A 20,055-nucleotide genomic window follows, 5' to 3' on the forward strand; every position below is an offset into this window, starting at 1 on the left:
CTCCTTGTTTTTAAAATTAATATACTTAAAGCAGCACTAGGTAGAATTTCATTGATTTTTGATCTTTTTAAAGAAGTAAAATTACAGCTTGAAACTCACTGCAGCGCTGCATTGAGGTGTAATAGGAGGAATATCGGTGCTCTCGTGTCTGTGCCGGAGCTCCTCTGAGCTCAAACCAGACTCTGTAAGTTTTCCGAGGCGGACGCGACCAACGCTTGCGAGAACTGCGACCTGCTTTCCGACCTTCAGTTCTAACAGTTCTACAAGGACTACTGGTTCATTTTTTTACAATCTAACATACAGACACACTGGTAGAAGCTGGAAAGAGACCGAATATATCTGTGAAAGCCAGAAAACGAGAAAGAGAAACTAATCCGCCTGAAACATTTATTACACTCTACAACTGTAGGGGGAGCCCGCGAGCACAAAATCTCAATCCTACCTAGTGGCGCTTTAACAGTGCAGAGATGCTTGCGCCAGGACACCCAGGACAAAAACTTTATTTAGAACTATTCAGTGTTCTCCTGAAAGTGGACTCATGAACATTAACAGTAGCCAATGAGAGAGAGGACTTCAGTTGCTTTGAAGTTACACTGGGATCCTTTGTGATCTCGCTGACTATTACACACCTTTCATAAATTTTTCACAAACTTTCAAGAACCACTATATCTGTTTAGTTAAGATTAGATAAATGATTAATTAAATCTTCATGTGGGCTCAGAAGCACTACTAGTTTTAACTGAAAAGGAAAAAATAAGGGACTGCTGATTTAACTACTTATTTTTTAAGGGCCCATATCATGCCCTTAATCATTTCTTCTCTTCCAAAAATAAAAGAGCGTGATGTCCATCCGTGGCTGTGGGTCTCACCAAGTACCATTCCTCATAGATACAGTCTATTCAGTCAGATTTAGAAAAAAAGGACCAACAAAATCAAAGCTATGTTAAAAATAGTTCATTATGAATTGGATATCTTTTGGTATCTCAGAAACTCACAAAAAACATGATTTTTTTTGGCTTGTCCTTGCTACTGCGCTTGCACAGATCTCCACATCCAGGGAAGGTTTCCCACCTGCACACTAACCTCCTCCACGCCTCCACACACCAGTAGCCAGTAGCAATGCTGAGAAATCCAAATACCAAGCTAAAATTCACCTTTCTCAATAAAACGTTTAGCCCATTCTTTCATATAGAACAGCTTCAACTTCCACAACATTTTGATTGGATTAAGGCAGGGGTGTCAAACTAATTTTGGCCGAGGGCCACATTGGCATATTGGCTGTCCTCTGAGGGCCAGATGTAACTTATAAATGTAATAAAATGTAACCAAATGTAATATTAAATGAATGTAATTACTCCTTAATGTTAAATAACTCTCAATATATTATTTATTCAATCAAATATTACAGTTGCATGGAAAAAAATGTTTGCTTGTTGCTCTATTAACATAAATCCTTTTAATTTGTCATGTTATGAAATCCAAAAACTCCATCAATCAAGAACCAAACTATTCAAGTGAATAGAAATGACATCAAGTTATATTAACTTTGATCAAAACGTTTGATACTGAAATAAGGATTAATAAATATAGCAGTTCCTCATCCGACCACTAGTCGGAGCTGCAGCAGCAGCACAAGCCCGCAGTCTTTACTAAGTCAGAGCTACAGGCCAGCCACGGGCTACAGAGCTCAGCTGAGCCAGTCTGGAGCGTTTTTAAAATGTTTAAGTTCTTCTGTGTATGAAATAAAGATTTTTAACCCCACTAACCGGATAATTCAGCTCTCTACAGTTCATCTTTCAGCCCAAGCAGCTAACAGCAGCAGTTTAGAGCAGCGTCACGGAATCACTGCTCGAATTACATTAAAAACAGGTCAGTTAGCGCGCTGCTAACCTCATATTTTTTATTGGAGGTTATTGAAAGGGTTATTGGGGGCAGAAATCAGTAAAGGCTGGTTAGATAAGTGATTCACGTCCTCGTCCTTTGCTGCGGTGAAACTGCGACTAGCGCTGTCCCAGTGATGTTTATTGTCATTAAAACAGATTTTGTCAGGTATTGTCTTATAAATATTTACACAGAACTTATATCTCTCCTAAAAAGCGTTTATTTTGGTCAGTAACACTCTTCGTAACACAAAAGGCATACCGGTCTTTCGCCTTGAAGCACAGCCGTCCGTCTGCATCAACTTTTCTTTTTCTGGACATTATGGGATAAACATTTGTATGTCTCAATTCCATCCGCGAAGTTACGCCTTCCCTCCGGCAGGGTTTCCACATCAATGACTACACTGCCGTGTAGTGGCAGTCAGAGCCATAGAGAGAGCCGTAACTTTGCGGGTAATACAATCGACAAGCATTGTGGGAAATGTAGTTTTTGGTCAAAGAACGCTCCTGACCTATTTATTATAGACACTAAGATCTTACAAGCTCTCGCGGGCCACATAAAAGGACGTGGCGGGCCACATCTGGCCCGCGGGCCTTGTGTTTGACACATGTGGATTAAGGTAAGGCTTTTGACTATTTTAAAACATGAATTTTATTCGATATAGAGCAGTGGCTTAATGCCATGCACACTATTGCTGTTCAGTGTTCTCTTGAGGGTGAACCCATGAATATTAACATGCAGTAGCCAATGTGAGACAGGACTTCAGTTGCTTAGAAGTTACACTGGGATTATTTGTGACCTAGCTTTTACACACCTTCCATAAAATCCACAAACTTTTAAGAACCACTGTATTGGTTTATCCAGTATTTTAGATGGTTTATTAAATCGTTATGCGAGCTGCAGAATGTTTTTGGTGGGCTACGTTGGCGACAAGTTGCTATATCTTCTTGAGACTCTGCATCCTCTAATAGAGATTTTTGATTCTTTGCACCATGATACTTAATTTTTTAAAACATTAACTATTTAGCCTTATATGGAGACACTGTCCATACCATCTAGTGGTCACATGACAACCTTACACTCAATTGACTGAGAACAAGATAGCGGGAATCATCCTGTCAGATGTTTCTACAGCCAGTTCAGACAGAAGCATGGGTCAGAAAAAAATGTAGATCCAATTTGATGTTTGAAACTATTTTACTCACTGTAGAAAGCTTAAAAAATTTTACTGTTTAACTGAAAATGTGGGTCCTAATTGCACACTAAACAAAAGTCTGGGTCTCAGGAGGATATAGTGTATGCTTGTGAAATTCCATGGTCCAGACCTCTACGTTCTCGAAGTCATTATACTGTGGATGTGACTGAATCAGGTAGGGCATGTTTATCGATTAACATCTTTAGGTTGTTTTTGGAGCCACGTTTTAAAAATGCACACTTTACAAACACCTTGAAGGTTTCTGCTGAAGCAGACATACCTCACACACACAAGGCCCTCTAACCTTAAACGCATGAAGTGGCACTGGGTCAGCAGTGTGCTCCTGAGGGACGAGCGGAGCCTGCAAAGTTGAAAAGTTGCTACTGAAAGCTTCTGAAAGTGAAACTGCGCCTGTGGATGATAAATAGAAAGAACAAGAGAGTGTGCACTTCAGGAGCTCCGCAATGCAATCACACACACACACACACACACACACACACACACACACACAACATTTAGCAAGGGCATTAAAAGAAGCAGAAGGACGGAGGAAGCAGGCCACGGAGACCAGGCAGTGATGTCAGTTCTGCTTATAGTAGAGAAACATACAAACACACACACATCCCATCGATACACACAGATATCAGACCCCTTCAGTTTCTGAATCAGTTTCTCTGATTTTGCTATTTAAAATGAACATCGTACTTTTAATCTATAAACTACGGACAACATTTCTCCCAAATTTCAAACAAAAATATTCATGTAGAGCATTTCTTTGCAGAAAATGAGAAATGACTGAAATAACAATTAAGATGCAGAGCTTTCAGATCTCAAATAAAAAGGATAGCTGATTTTTTTTTTACCATTCAGTAAATGTGCCACTAGGTGGAAGCATTTAGCAAAGCTTGTGTTTTAAAACCCTGATTTGGCCAAAATATTAAATATCGGTTCACTCCTGATTATAACTCTAACTGATCAGCAGAATCTTGCTCTCCAGAAGCAGGACTGGTGACCCCTGGCCGAGACATGTCGGTTTCTGAGTTTTGATAGAGTTAATGTGATCGCAAAGCTGTAAAATGAACATACAGCTGATATTTAATCAACTTTAGATTTAAGTTATCTCAAATAGTGGTTTCTAGCACTATATGACCATGTTATTTGTCATGAAAAAAATTACGCACATTAAACTAAATCCAAAATTTCATTTGGGATCAACAAATCAAGACATATAAGTAAATTAGGGATGAGAAATATGGATATTTAGGGTATTTTTGCAACAATTTTAATGACAATATTACAAAACACTGAAACATATTTTAACACTGTAACAATTGCATCAAAATAAACATTAACTTTAATAATTAATAACATTCAGCAGAAACAAAAATAAAAGAATTGTAATTTAGCCTGTATAAAAATATATAAACATTTGTAACTTATTTTTTACAAAATAATGAGAAGAAGAGTGTAACATATATTACTGTGTATGATACGATATGCCACACTCCTATTGTTAATATATCATTGATGACATTTTTATACAATTTTTTTTATCAATTATATATTGATCAAAACTAAGCTGTGGTAGCTCTGCCCTTACCGGTCTGATCACAGGGCTACTCAATCAGAAGTAAAATCAAATAGAATAGATTGATTTTAACTCTATGTGTAAAAATATTGCTTATAATTAGGACAATAATGATAATCTAGACCTTTCATTCCTGAGGAACAATTTCGTTTTATTTTTTAAGAGCTTGTGAGCCTGCATTTGAACTGAACAAGGGTTGTTAACATTTTTTATTATTTTTTTTATTAATAGTAAAGTTGTGAAAACAGATTAACCAAGTTAATCTGACAAAAACTGCACAAACTGAATAGTTTATGATATAAAGTTTCTAAACACTAAAAAAAGAATAATGAAATGTGTCTCAGCACAATAAAAACGCACTTCAGCACTAAAATCCCTTCCCTTATACCACCTGATGTGGGGTAAAACACACCTCTTTTAGAAACATGGTCTTTACTGCCATCTAGATGGATTTTCAATACAGTTTAAGGCAAGTTCATACAAACTTACAGGAGGATTCTGTACAGTTAAAAAAAATAATATCATCAGAAACACAAATGGCACAAATGTCTCTTCCTTTGCTAATCAGCTGCTTGATCTGCCATTTATTAATTTGGGATGCTCACTTCATGCCTGTCTTTGATTTATTTCCGTGTTATATGGAACTTGGCCTTCAGTTGGGAGATTCTGGTACCAGGGCTCACTTCAAATAATGCTGGAACTTGGTTTTGTGGAACACCAGCTTGTAGTTACCCTATGGCAAAGGCTGTATCCAGATCAGTCAAAGGTGGCTGATTCTTGGAGTAGATACCTACCAATCATCAAGCAACTGATTGGCAGCAGCTGGGAGAACCAAAAGCTAAAAACAAGTGTCAATAGCATCAGCAAAATCAGCTGTTTGGCAATGTCGGAGAGGATTTGGCCAATTGTTTATGGACGCCACCCATATACTCAGCTCTGCTGCTCATCTCACAAATACATGTTCCTAACAAATGTGGAACCCTTTAACCCTTAGAACCCTACACACCTTGTGTTCTCATCTTAATTACTCAGGAATCCCTTCACACATAAACATAATCCATATATGGTTAGAAAGGGCCAAACTTACTATTTCTAAAAAATAGCAATAAGATCCCAGTGCAGTAAAGCATCTATAAGAAACCCATTGAGAAAAACACCCAAAAAATGAGAAGTGCTTCAAACATATTTATATGATGTTTCAAACCAAATAATATCAGTTAATGACTCAAAAGTGTCCACAGAAAAAAAAGTGTGAAACTACCTGCTTTACTCAAACTAAAGCTAGATATGGCACTACTTTATATAGTTTTTAATTTACTTGCACATTGTTACTAAGTAGTTATTTTGCACTAAACATTTTTATTTATTTAGACTAAAAAGTTTGGATTTTTGTATATAGTTTTCTTTGTGTGTACTGAAAGGCATAGGCTGCTCTGAGTGTCAGATCAGGTTTTTAATAATCTACATGTATCCTAGAGGTGTGATTATCAAGAGAAATAAATCTGCCTGATGCGCTTAATGTATTTTGTTAAAGTAATAATTAATAAGCCATGTAATGATCATCAAAAGAAAAGATATCTTAGGTGTGCACATATTTAAAGTCTATACATTTGAAAGTAAGTTAAAAAAAAAAAACAGGCGCTTGGTAATTTTTTTTTAACAAAACATGATCAGTTCCAGGAAAATATAACAATTCTGCTTCCGTTTACATTTTAAATGATTACTTTTTTGAGCAGCCGTATGTCTTCTGGAGTAAAAGAGCTCAGGGCACGTGTCTGTCTGATATAATTACTGTGTTATAAGACCTAAAATAGGAACTGAAAAAAGGAAGAAAGAAACACACTAAAACAGGCTAGGGTTCAAAGGGTTTAAAGGGAATGGTGAGTCTTTCCAACGGTATAATATTTCTTACCAAGAAGCATTGTTACAACAATAATATACCAAACAAATGTTCTTACTTTTTGTGCTGTGTTTGTAGTGGACCATCTGAATAATGTGATACCAGTTCTTTTGTCTGGGATGTACAAGGACTGGGCTAGTCTGTTCCTACACCTACTTAACAGCTACAGCATCAACAGCGCACTCCATCAGACCAGCCAACCAACACCTCCACAACACATCCATTCCAATCTGGAGCAAACTGCTCTAATGCAAGAAGCCACGGCTATTATGCGGTGCTCCACAGCACAGCGGCATTAGCATTACATTAAGCCAGTGCTAATGATGCTGAGAACTTACTCTCCCAATCAGTATACACACCATTAAATAAGCTGTAGAACTTCCTGAGCGTGAGCTTAAACTGTATCTATATACACTGTAAGTGCAACAAATCAACCTGATTATTCCACACACTTGTTTGCTCTCCGCTCTCTAAATGAGTTGCCTCTGCTGGTCCAGTTGCTCTGAGTATGTTTCTGTGTGCTTGAGGGAATTCTGTGTAGTGCATTAAAAGGCCAATTTAACCAAATGAATGGCTTCTGTTCTGTTATTTCTTTATATATCAGCTATCTCCAAAAAGACCAATAAATCAAGCAGTCTAAAATACGATATACTGATGTAATAGGTCTCAATTGAAAGATTACTTCAGTTCCAAAGCAAATACATTTTGAAAATATACTTTATTTTAATGTTTATGATGGTAAAAAACAACCTTTATTTAACATTGCCTCATAGGATTCAGTTAGTATTGAAGTTCATTACATTACATAAAATGAATGTCCATTTAAACCATTAAAGTATGTAAAAAAAAATAAAATAAAATAAGTACCTTATTGACTCAATTAGTCATGCATTGAGTGAGATCAGGTAAAAGCCAACTGTAATTCAATTCCAAATACATGTGATCATTGCAGATACAGATCATTGCATTTACAACACTGTGATTCCTTAACATTGTTTCTCTTTACAAGACATTTCCATTTTAAAATACAGGTAATCAAACTCAATAATACAATGATTTATTGCTTTACATGCAAAAAAAGGGAGTTTTACAAAGATTTACATTAAACAACCAAATGTCCAACCCATTTAGCTGCTACTCAGCTGTATATCCCCTATCATTGGTGAAGCCACAACACAAGGAGGGTGAATACTAGCACATCCCTCCTCTGATACATGTGAAGTCATCCACCACCTTTTCCCAACTGCTGCTGATTCAGCATGGCCGAGTAGAATCACAGCCCACTGGGAGAAAAGCACCATCTACCCACTCAGACAGTGCAAAGCCAATTGTGCTCTCTCGGGGCTCCAGCAGCTGATGGTAAGCTGCATGACCGGGATTTAAGCCAGCGATTCCCCGATCATAGAGGCAGTGCTTTTAAACCACTGGACCACTCGGTGCCCATCTCCCTTCAATTTTTAAAAACTTAAAAGTGTATTTATCATTTAAAATACCATAAAAAGACCATAAAATGCTCAATACAAGCATATACTGTTTATCTGAATTCCCATATATATATATATATATTACACTTACTTAAAATATAGTTCTAAAACGATGTGTACAGTGTATTATAAACAAACAGTTTAAAGGTCTGAATCAGTTAATTAGTTCATTAACTTAGAGCATTTACCCTGTTGGGTTGGTTTGGTTTGGTTTCACACAAGGAAAAAAGGTGCTTATTGGTCAGGGCTGTCTGAGGCGGAGCAAGAAAGTAAATACAGGAAAAAGGTGTTGAGTTGTGTTTTGGACTAGTACATATTTCAGTGTAGAAACACATGGAACAGCAGCAGAGAAAGCATTTAATCATAGCTGTAGTAATAATCTGAGTAATAAATCAGATTAAACTGCACCTGAACAGCGGTTTAGCTCAAACCCGAAGAGCACATTAAATAGTGGTTTCGGATTAAGGCTGGATCACATACATCTGTTGTGGGCTTATTTTGGCAAAACATTTTGAGAAAGGGTGGTGCTAACTTGATAATCCCTGTGACAAACTCGCAGTGTAGTGGGTAGTAACTTATGGGAATAGGCTCTCAAAGAGAGCGCCATCTACTCACCCAGAGAGAGCAAGGCCAATTGTGCTCTCTCAGGGCTTCGGTAGCTGATGGCAAGCTACATAAACAGGATTCGAACCAATGATCTCTTGATCATAGTGCCAGCGCTGGACCACTCAGAGCCCCCTCCGATTGCTAATTTAAGGTACACTTCAAGAGTAATACTAGTTTCATTAGTAGTATTTAATATTAAGAAGATATTGTTTTTTTTTTACAATATATACACATTAAATGTTAGACTTTGCTGTACAATACTCCCGATTTATATTGTTAATATAGTGTTTTCTGAACATTCTGTAGATGTTGTAGATCAGGGTTCTTCAATCCTGGCCCTGGAACCACCCTTGCCTTCCAAATGAATGGTTTCCTGTCTCCCAACACACCCGATTCAACTTCTAGAGTTGTAGTGGTTGTGTTAAAGCAGGCAATCCTCTAAAATGTGCTGATCAAGGATGACACCAGGACAAGATTTGAAAAACACTGCCATAGATCTTAGGGATCACTATGGCTTAGGGATGTAGGCGTTACAGGAAGGCCCAGTCAAGTATTGGTCACAAGAAAGCTTGTAAGAAAATTCAAAGCGTCCATTGTTCAGACCACAGACATGCCGATGCTCTCCACTTATCACGCTCACAGAGCATCCTCCCAGAAGGTCATCATAGCGGACATCTTTGTCCCATACCTCTAATCTCAGACGGCTACCGCTGTATACATTTCCCAGGTGATACGTCTGGTTCCATGTTGGGTCGTTGGATCTGATCCAGTGCGTCTGTCTGAAGTGTCTTTCATACCGCACTTTGACGTAGCCCTCAGTTTTGCCCACTAAATCACCTTTAAGACCCCAAGCTCTAATCACGGTCACCGATAGCAACCCTCTCTGGCTCTTGAAGGGACAGCAGTTTAGCGAAAGGTTGGGTTTGTTCCAAAAGCACCATGGAGGCGACTTCTTCAGTTGCCCGTTATCTTTGATGTACTGAGTTATGGCAGATTGCAGGTTTCTTCTCACATCTGGATCCTCTGCAAGCTGATGCAGAGGAAAGACAGAGTAGGATATGACGTCTGGATTGTTCTTGAGGCTGCCGAGCCAAGAGTTGAAGCCTTGGGAGTCGTTTTTGGTCAGTGAAACCTCTCCAAGCCATCCATTTCCTCCAGAAACCTTGGTCAAGTGGTTCATAAGACCCTCAGTGTAATTCATCACACTGTCTTGGTTTGACAAGATTCTCCTACAGTTAGATCCTAGAATGGAGACATCAGCTAACCCAAGCCCTACTTTTAGACCCCTGTTCAAACAGTAGTTCACCTGACTGGCTAAGACCCTGTTGAGGGTTGCCAAACAGGTACGAATGGAAGTCACTCTTTTGAACTTCCCACCGAGGTTAGCATTGCGGATGTAGTGGGTACCGTAGGTGTCAATAAAGTTGCGATACTGTTGCTTTGCTTCTACTGTGTTGTTTTTGGGTAGAGAGAGAAGATGACGGTGGAAGTCTGGATTGACAGAAGGAAGGTTTGGAAGACGGGTACTGCAACAACAAAGAAAAAAGAACAAAGAGCAAAAAAGTGTTTAGAAACTTGACATTTCCATTGTTATCTTGTAGGTTCAGTAGATTGTGTCTACTGCATGAAATCTAAGGGTTTGAATTTTGTCTTGAGGTAAAATCTTTGGGATGAGGTAAAATTTAAAACTAACTGTCGCAAGACTTTTCCCATCTCTAATGGAAGCTAAATAAAAGGGGCCCTTCTGCATGGAATGTGGAAGTTTGCAGATTTTGCCACAAACTGAGTTTCTTGCATGTTTGCATGGACAATTCTAGCCAGAAGCCACCAGTCATGATCATTTCCACCCACTGTGCTGTCAACTTTGGGCGGTAATGCCTTCTGTAATCTTTTCCTGGTACATACATCACCATGCCATGAGTACACTGACAAGCATTCTACTTTACTCACAAGATAACACCTCATAAAGAACTCATACAGGAAATTCTCTGAGGTAAAACTGCTAGCTTATAATGTCTGGCATGTCAGTGCATTATGGCCTGGTTTCCCAATCTTTATTTAGGGGATTTATTTAATAGAGACTTCCCTCATTAAAAAATTCTATAGTTCAGGATCTGGGAAACAAATCATAACCTTAAGCTCAACTCTGCCGTTGCCAGTTTTTTTAATTTCCTTTAAAGAAAATGTTCTTTAACTCTGTTTTTCAAATTTTCAGGACAGTAAAAATTACCTGTAGTGAGTGCAGCTCAGCTGGTGGGAGGAGAAGTACGTCTTGTCCACTTTCAATCTCGAATTTGCGAATGTCACCTCTTCAGACTTGCTGCCTCCCAGCTGCAGTCCAACATCCTTCAGGTTCAAGCCCACCTTCCAGTCGTTCTCAATCATCGAGGTAGAACTTTCCAGAAGAGAACTGACCGAGGAGAAGACCGCACCGGAGATCTGAAGGTTGCATCTATTGGTGGCGCGCCAGTCCAGCACAGACAGAGGAAGTTTCTGAAGCTCGCCGCCCATGAAGGGGTTCTCGCACAAGGTGCAGGAGTTAGTAGGAGTCAGGAAGGTCTGCACATCACTGACATACGCTCCTTTACGCTGAAGAGTGACCACGTCAAAGCCCTCACCAACCAGGTTATGACCAGGAACAAAAGGAGCTTTCAGACACTCCTGTAAATTCCCCGTCCTACAGCCTGATGAACCCTGAGAGAGGAGAAGAAGAACCAGGGCACAGTAGCTAAGCCAGAACTTCTGGAATAACTGTACTGGAGGCATTTTTGTTCTTGATCGTTCACGTCCTGACCAATCTGTATTAAAAAAATACAAAAAACAAAAACAATTCAGATTAAAAAATCTTACGTATTGTAATATCCTAACATTACAAAGATATTTTTTTATGCAGTCTATCAGATATGTAGACATGTATACACTGTAAAAGCTAAAATCTTGGCAAGTTAAACCCTTTTTATCAGAAATTCATCATAATGTTCAACTTATTTTCAACCTGTTTTTCAAGCAAATTAATTTACTGAAAATTTCTTCTTCCATTAGCAGATATTTAGGTTTTAAACAGTACTTTTTGGTGATTTTGCTAGATTATCTTCAGAAAGATAAACATTTAGTAGATGAAATCACTTAAAGTACAAATACAAGGATATTATAAATGAGTTAAACATTACTTTAATAATCTCTAAATTATTAAATTATTTGCAGTGTACCATCAGTAGTCTATTGAATCTAGTTTAGTTTACCTTTTAATATGCTAGGCTAATGGTGCTAACAAACCCTGGACAAAAACCTCATTTTACATTAATTAAATTCATGTTTTACCCATTCAGCTGCTACTCTGCTGTATACCCCTATCACTAGTGTTGCCACAATACCAGGAGGTTGAAGACAGCATTCACAGCATTTACCTACCTAAGCCAATTGTGCTCTCTCAGGGCTCCAGCAGCTGATGGTAAGCTGCATGACCAGGTTTCCTGATCATAGTGACAGCGCTTTAAACCAGTGGACCACTAGATGCCCCTCTCCTTTCAATTTGTAAAAGCTTAAAGGTGTATTTATAAAATAATTAATTTTAAAATACAAAAACATCAAAATTCTTAATACATGCATTTACTGTATATCTGATTTCCATATTTCCATATTGTCTATTTTTTTCCTAAAGATTTGAATCAACTTTAGCGTGTACACTGGAGTTTAGCCAATTTAACCTTTAGCCAATTTAAAAAGCAAGGTCACAAGAACAAATTTTAAGCAGAATAAAGACATTTTGGAGGCTTGCTCTGTTTAATGTTTAACAGACACTCATTACAGCTCTGAACTGGGCCCATTTTTATAAAAGCATCTTAGATAAATGTGAAGTTCGACCAACCAAGGGTCATTTTTAGTGCTAAGAACCTTTTGGGAAACCCACCACTGATGAGTTTAATCAGCTGGTGTGTTGAATGAAGACAAAGCGATAAAAGTGCAGAACAGGCTGCCTCCAGCTCTGAGACACACAGTCTTAATAAAATACACTTACAGATAAAAAAAGAGAACTCACCAGTGTGTTTCTTCAATATCACTTCTTTCTGCAGCTTCTAACCCCTCACTACAGCACTTTAAATACTGTTAATCACTTCCTCCTTGGAACATTACTCTGGCACTGAAATGCAATTACACTCAGATAATCACACTCAGATAATCATGTTTTTATTTTTTCAAAGTTCAACACAATCGCTTGATAGATTTCCTTATTATACATCAAAAGAACCGGTACAAGGAAAAGATATAACACACGCTACAAAACATTTATAAGGATTAACTTGCATAATACATAATTCAATAAAATAAAACACAAAACTATATTCTACTTTTAACACTAAGGGGTTCTTTGAATAATGACTTCATTATTCATATGATTTCATAGTTCTATTTTAAACCACCCTATTTATTAAGAGCACCTGATGAACACTGTTTTTAAAACGAAAACAAAACAAAACAAAACAGCCCTCCTCTTTAAATATAAAAGATTACATCTCCAATGGGCAAAAAAAATGCTTGGGTGGAGCCAAATTGTGAAAAACAGGTGTTGTGCCAAATTTGGTACCCCTGCCAAAAAGTGCACCCCCATGGGCACTAAAAACTCTTGTGTGTTGCAAAAGTGTGAAAACAGGTGTTGTTGAAAATTTGGAACGCCTGCCAAAAGTGCACTTCTATTGGCTCTAAAAGCACTTAGGTGCTGCAAAAGTGTGAAAAATCAGTGTTGTGCCCAATTTGACACCCCTGCCAAAAAGTGCACATCCATGGACACTAAAAATGCTTGGGTGGAGTAATATTGTGAAAAAGAGGTGTTGTGCCAAATTTGGCACCCCTGCAAAAAGTGCACATCCATGGACACTAAAAATGTTTGGGTGGAGCCAAATTGTGAAAAACAGGTTTTGTGCCAAATTTGGCACCCCTGACAAAAAGTGCACCTGCATGGGCACTAAAAAAGCTTGGGTGGTGCAAAATTGTGAAAAACAGGTGTTGTGCCAAATGTGTCACCCCTACCAAAAAGTGTACCCCTATAGGCACTAAAAATGCTTGGCTGGTGCAAAATTGTGAAAGACAGGTGTTCTGCCAGAAAGGCACCTTTATGGCAGTATAAATCTATGGTGCTGCAAAATTGTATAAAACAGGGGTTGCGCCAAATTTGGTACCCCTGCCAAAAAGTGCATCCCTATGTTGTGTGTAGTATTTTATCCTACTGTCCTCCATTTATCACTTCAACAGCTGGAAATCCAGCATTTATAAATGTGAAATTTTATTGATGTACAGTTTATTGTAGCACATTTCATTGTGCTTATAAATATTTATAACAAGTTTATGTTATGTTTTATGTACTAGTTTTCTGTATAGTAGAATTAAATTTGTGATTCAGACATCTGTTGCTCATCACCACCACTGTCAATAAACTTATCAGTTTATCTAGAATGTCACGTTCCATAACAAACCACTTAGAATGGCTTAAATTTAAATTATTTTTTTTCTTCTAAGAAACGTGACAAGTCTATCCAACAAGCGACTGTATTTTATTTTTATGCTTTTATTGCAGGACTCCTTTAAAAGTCACACTAGATAAATAAGACACGGGAAGGAGTTTAGACAGATGTGTAAATGTCTGTGACAAAAACTTTTTAATCATTAAAAGAAAACACAACGCCTTGTATTTTACAATGCACGTGCCGGTGAAGTTGTGGCTAAAGTCCAAGCGGACTGTTCTGGATGCACGTGCCTAACCATGCCCTGAAAGCTGTAGAAGATGTTACTGTGAAAAATTAATAATTATAAGAGTTCTGCTTATTTACTGCAAAAAATTAACGGCTATTATCATTTACATGCATGCATATTTTAAACAACTGACTTCAAAATCATGATAAAAACATGCCTGAGGCAGATATCACGCATTACATCACAAACTTTGTATTTTTAGGGATGATTTTTTTTTTAGACAGTGATTAAGCCTTGTCTTCGACTTAACAGCATTTAGAATAGGGAAGGTTTTTGTCTAAACCTGGTCAAGAAACCTGTTTTTAGTATATTAGCATGCATTAGATGCACTAGTAATAACAGTAAAGCATATACTCTGTTACATACAGTTGCAAGAAGTCATGTAGTCATGCAGACTGCTTTTATAAAATCATTCCAGTGTGGTACTGTGATTGGATGCAACCAGTGCAAAATGCAATTCAAGGTGTTAGAAGCAATGAGGTAAAGCACCCCTCTACTGGACTCTAAAGCAGAGGCGTTGCCTGGGTATGTTAGCTAAATTAATTTTCGTTAATTATAGTTTACAGTAAGTCCTGCAATTCTAAATTAATAAAAACAATTTGAAAATGAAAGAGTTTTTGACTGATCAGGTACATCAGGGCAAGTTAAACATATATAGTTATATATATATATATATATATATATATATATATATATATATATATACATTTAAGCTAGTGTGTTTTGATTCAGAGACCAGTCTTTTTAACCAGAAACAATCTCTTCACAGTTTACATAGTTAGCTCTGTTACCTTTACTTTAGAAAAATCCATCTGTTTTAACATCAGCGCTGCAACCTGCTGCAAGAACTCAAAAATCCTCCCCAGCAAGGCAGGGGTGGGGCTTCCCTACTAGCCCACGCTCGCAAAACCAGCAAGCTGATTGGCTGTTTCTCCAGAAAGGCATCAAGAAATTTCCCATTTACACAGCGTTCAGTGTCAGCTGAGCTGAGCGAAACTATTCGGGGCTACTGGAAAAACATTCGGAGCTAAAGCCTCGGAAGCCCTGGCTCATGGTTCGGTTTGGGCTCAGGCTCTTTTTTGTTCCAGTGAAATAAACACTTAATGCTTTAGTATACCAAAAGTATTTTGAACAAATACATGCGTACAATATTTCCTGTTCTAACATGACTGTATTTCGGTGCAAAAAAAAGGTCAATAAAAACATGTATGAATGAGTTTGGTGTGGAAGAACTTGACTGGCCTGCACAGAGTCCTGAACTCAACTCGAGAGAACACCTTTGGGATGGGGCGCCGAGTTGTCCAGCGGTCTAAAGCGTTGCCACTATGAGCGGGAAGTTCGAACCCCCGCTCATGCAGCTGTGCCATCAAGCTGCGGGTGCTCAAAGGAAGCAAAATTGGCCTTGCTCCCACCGGGTGGGTAGATGGTGCTCTCTCCCCACATCACTCCTACGATGATGTCCGCGACACAGGGCGTCTGTGAGCTGATGTACCGGAACCGAGTTACTGCGCTTTCCTCCAAGCTTGCTGTGATGCTGCTCAGCAATGCTGCATCAGCAGCAGCTCGAAAAGAAGCGGTGGCTGACTCCACATGTATCGGAGGAAGCATGTGTTAGTCTTCACCTTCCTGGTGTGTTGGGGCATTACTAGTGATAGGGGGAGTCCTGAGGAGTGGGTTGGGTAATTGGCGGTGTAAATTGGGGGAAAATGGGAAAAAAATAGAAAAAAAAGGAAGACATTTGGGATGAATTATAGCAAAGACTATGAGCAAGACCTTCTTATCCCACATTAATGTCTGACCACACAAATGCACTTCTGGAAAAATGGTCAAAATTCCCATGAACACATTCCTAAACCTTGTGAAAAACCTTTCCAGAAGAGGTATAGAAGCCGCTATAGCTGTAAATGTCCAGCCAGCACATTATTAAACCCTATGGATTAAGAATGAGATGTTGCTCTAACCTGGTACCCTCCGATGGACCTGCACCTTGTCCAAGAGATGTTTTTGCCCGGCATTCAGTCTTTCCTTGTAGACTACGAACCCACCACATCCCTGACCAGGAAGAAGAAGGAGTAGATAAGAAAATTATTAAATCAATAAATCAATAACATACAGTGCATTGACCCACTGTGTCAGCAGGCATACATAAAATGCACTGTATTCATTATCTTTTGCAACAAAAAAACCTTGATCCACATTTCCAAAAACATTTTCCTACCGTTTCAACCTGAAACGTATTGTTGCTCCAGTTTTTATTTGGACTTTTTCTCAATCTGCTTAATAAAAATATCTATTTAAACTTTTTTAAGTTGTATTTTTTAAAGTGTAAAGTCTGAGAAAATATAAATATATCAGTACATTATTTTTTATTGATAAGGCAAATAAAAGACATTTAAAGCGCATTTATTGTTCACGTAAGCAAAGGATGCAATGTATATGAACTACAGCTTCAAGTTTCAGATTTATTCATTCAAAAAGTAACCATTTCATCCTTTCTTTCCTTTTTGAGAGAATTTTTTTGCTTTAGTTTAAGAGCCTCTATGAACGAAGAACATACATTTTGGTGTGAATAAATAAATAAATAAATAAATAAATGATTTAAACTATATATGCACTTCCTGAAAGAAATCCAGGGCATGTAATGCACTGAAAAAAATAAATAAATAAAATGTTAGAAAGAAAAAAAATCAATGCTATTACTATTGTGTCATTACCATGTTAATACTAGCCTACCGTTAGAGTGTAATTTTCTTTTTTTAATCATCACAATGAACTTATATTTAGCTATTACAATGTCATCATAATGTTATTACACAGTTATTACAGTCTATTACTGTATGTAATTATTTTAACACTATTGTTTTATGACACTGTTATTACTCTCGATTTATTTTCATATTATTACTATCAAGTAGTGAATGTGTTATTATAATATTGTTACTATGCTGGTATTATTATACTATTACTATTGTGTAATTACTGTATGATTATTATAAAATGCTATTATTACAATGTTAATATGTGTGTGCTATTAACCTGTTAATGTTATAAATTTGTATTACATTGTTAGTATAAAGTTATAACAGAGTATTACTACAATATCAATACTATTCTGCTATTACCATGTTATTATAATTGTGTTATTACCATAGGTTAGTTAATGAAGGACACTTGAAATAAGCATAATCATCAAAAATGGTCTTCTTATAAAAGAGCTTGATAGTTGATGGTAATAGTTCAGATCATCTACCGCTCTGGCAGTGATAACGTGGGTTTGGTATGATTTCATATGAACATTTTTATCGATGCAGCACATAAATAATGTATCAGAATAAAAGTATTGAACTCATAGTAAATATGTAGTGAAGTAAAAGTGGAAGTAGAAGAATAAAATAATACTTAAGTAGATACAGATACAGCATTTTAGACTTAAGTACAGTAGTGCTTAGGTACTAATTGTCTACTTTTTACTTTACATCTCTGGATCCAGGTCTGGTTTAAACAGGAAATCTGTTCATAGGAGCACATAGCCTGACCCTGTGTAAAACCAGCTGAGACCAGGAGGGGGAGCCACTGTTACATAAATATATTATTTATACATTCACACGAGTACAGCGGTTTATCAGCAAATCACAGTCTGTAAGTCACTCAAAACCATTTGTTTATGACAGAAAAGTAAGCATTTGTCTTATTATGAGCATGTCACTGTCAAAATGACCAAAATAAAGTCCTTGTGTTACTGATTTTAAGAAAAATCAATCAGTCATGTTTACAGTAAACACAGTAAATGTATTAATTATCAGGTTGAGGGCTGATGAGAGTCCAGCTTTAAACCATATAGAAAATATTTGTTCTCAGCATCAGTGCTGTGTGGGAATATACAGTATTGATGTAGGTGAGAAAAGGTTCTTCTATATTCCCAGAGATGAGCCTTGCTCAGATTGGTCATGCTAGCAGTTCAGATAAGATACATTCTGAACTCTAACCAACCTACTTAACCATCTTATGTACTTGTGTGGTTGGTTTGGTGCCGTGGATAACACCACTACCACTGCCTGTTTGTGAGTAGAGTTACCAGATCATGTGGGAGACTGGGGTTCAATTCCCGGTCTGGGTGACTGAATGCTGCACTACACCAATCCTTAGGAGTCCTTGGGCAAGACTCCTAACACTACTTTGGTCCAGCTCTGTAATAGAAATGACACTGTAAATCACTTTGGACAAAAATGTCAGCTAAGTGCCATAAATGGAACTGCTTTTGTAGAACAATACGCACTGTGTACTATAATGTGTATATATGTATACAGAGGCATGAAAAAGTATTCCCCCTCCCCTACAAATTTCTTTTTTTTTGCTTTTTGGTCATGCTCATATTGTCCCTATTATCAAACAAACTTTAATATCAGACAAATAAAGCACTTTTTGAATGATCATTTTATTTATTAAAGAAAAAGGGATATAAACCAATCTTGCTGTGTGTTAAAAAGGGTTGTCCCCTAAATCTAATAACTTGGTTGTGCCACTCGGTTGCGGCAACAACTGCAATCAAGCTTTACTGATAACTGGCAATGAGTCTTTCACATTTTGGTCCACTCTTCTTTACAGAATTGTTTTAATTTAGCAACATTGGAGGGTTTTCCAACATGAACGGCAATTAAACAATTTAGAGGTGGACTTATGAGCTTGAGGTGACATTCTCCTTTTAGAATTGTCTGGTAAACAGCAGAATTCCTGGTTCCATCTTTTATAACAAATTATTCAGACCCTAAAGCAGGAATAATTTTGGTCTGCTGGCCACTCCTGGGAAGATTAGTCAGTGTTCCATATTTTCTCCATTTGTGAATAATAGCTCTCATTGAGGTCCGCTCAATGATTTTGCTCTCTCATCTGTTTATTCAGATTTGGGCAGATGTACATAATTATTTCTATGGTTATATCAACACAATTGCTGCTGATTCAATCCATGCAACACTCAGATTACAGACTTTGCACATTAACAAGCTTCAGAGCATGGTGCATACGCTCATCCAGAACAGTCAGGTCAAACTTTATTTACAACTTCACTGGAACTGTCAGTGTGAAGTGAGATTGTCGCAAGAGATTATTTTAGAGTTATTTTTTGTAATTAGTAACTAGCTGTTGTTACATGCTGGTCAAAACACCCTCAGTCTTATACTACTGAGAGATAAAGTGACTTTCAAAGTCCTGCAATAAATGTATAAAATCAGAACACGGTCACTCGTTTGATGTCGCATTTCCTCCAGAATTATGCAAATCTAATACAGTAACTGCATAAGAGAAGTGTAAGAGACAAGGAAATAAAGTAGGTAAGCTGAGAGGACTGATGATGGGTTGATCAGGATAAGAAAATCTGAAAATTGAAAATGGCATTTAATTATATAGTTTGTGTCCTATGAAAAACAAGTATTTCAAAAACAGCAACTTTACTTTAAAAACTTAGAGAGAGATAAAACCTTCTTAACTTTCGATGGAAATCAATATAAAAACTATTTATTTCATGTGATTTTAGATCAATTCTATTGGTCCATTCATAAAGGAATTTTGACACAGTGTAAGGGAAATTTGGTTTGTTAAAAACTCAACGAAAATACTTGGAAATACTTGTTTTTTTATTGGACAGTGATGATATACA

At 37.4% G+C, this 20,055-nt stretch overlaps 1 protein-coding gene across 1 annotated transcript; it reads right to left on the bottom strand.

Annotated features, from left to right (window-relative positions):
• Window positions 1-8,824: 8,824 nt before the first annotated feature.
• Window positions 8,825-11,446, bottom strand: LOC103041770 (perforin-1-like). Its single transcript, XM_007250793.3, has 2 exons — window positions 10,885-11,446; window positions 8,825-10,180 (listed from the first exon to the last, which is right to left on the bottom strand). The coding sequence occupies exons 1-2, from the start codon at window positions 11,418-11,420 to the stop codon at window positions 9,163-9,165; spliced, it is 1,554 nt and encodes a 517-aa protein (XP_007250855.3). The 5' UTR covers window positions 11,421-11,446; the 3' UTR covers window positions 8,825-9,162.
• Between the last annotated feature and the right edge of the window lie 8,609 nt (window positions 11,447-20,055).

This window comes from Astyanax mexicanus, chromosome 13, assembly GCF_023375975.1.
Source record: "Astyanax mexicanus isolate ESR-SI-001 chromosome 13, AstMex3_surface, whole genome shotgun sequence".
NCBI lineage: Eukaryota > Metazoa > Chordata > Actinopteri > Characiformes > Acestrorhamphidae > Astyanax > Astyanax mexicanus.

What these genes read in the sequence shown, in the direction of transcription:
- LOC103041770 (XM_007250793.3), bottom strand. Translation starts at nt 11,420, where the DNA reads ATGCCTCCAGTACAGTTATTCCAGAAGTTCTGGCTTAGCTACTGTGCC. An exon ending in CTGAGCTGCACTCACTACAG is followed by an intron (nt 10,181 to 10,884) that starts GTAATTTTTACT and finishes TTGTTGTTGCAG; the next exon opens with TACCCGTCTTCCAAACCTTC.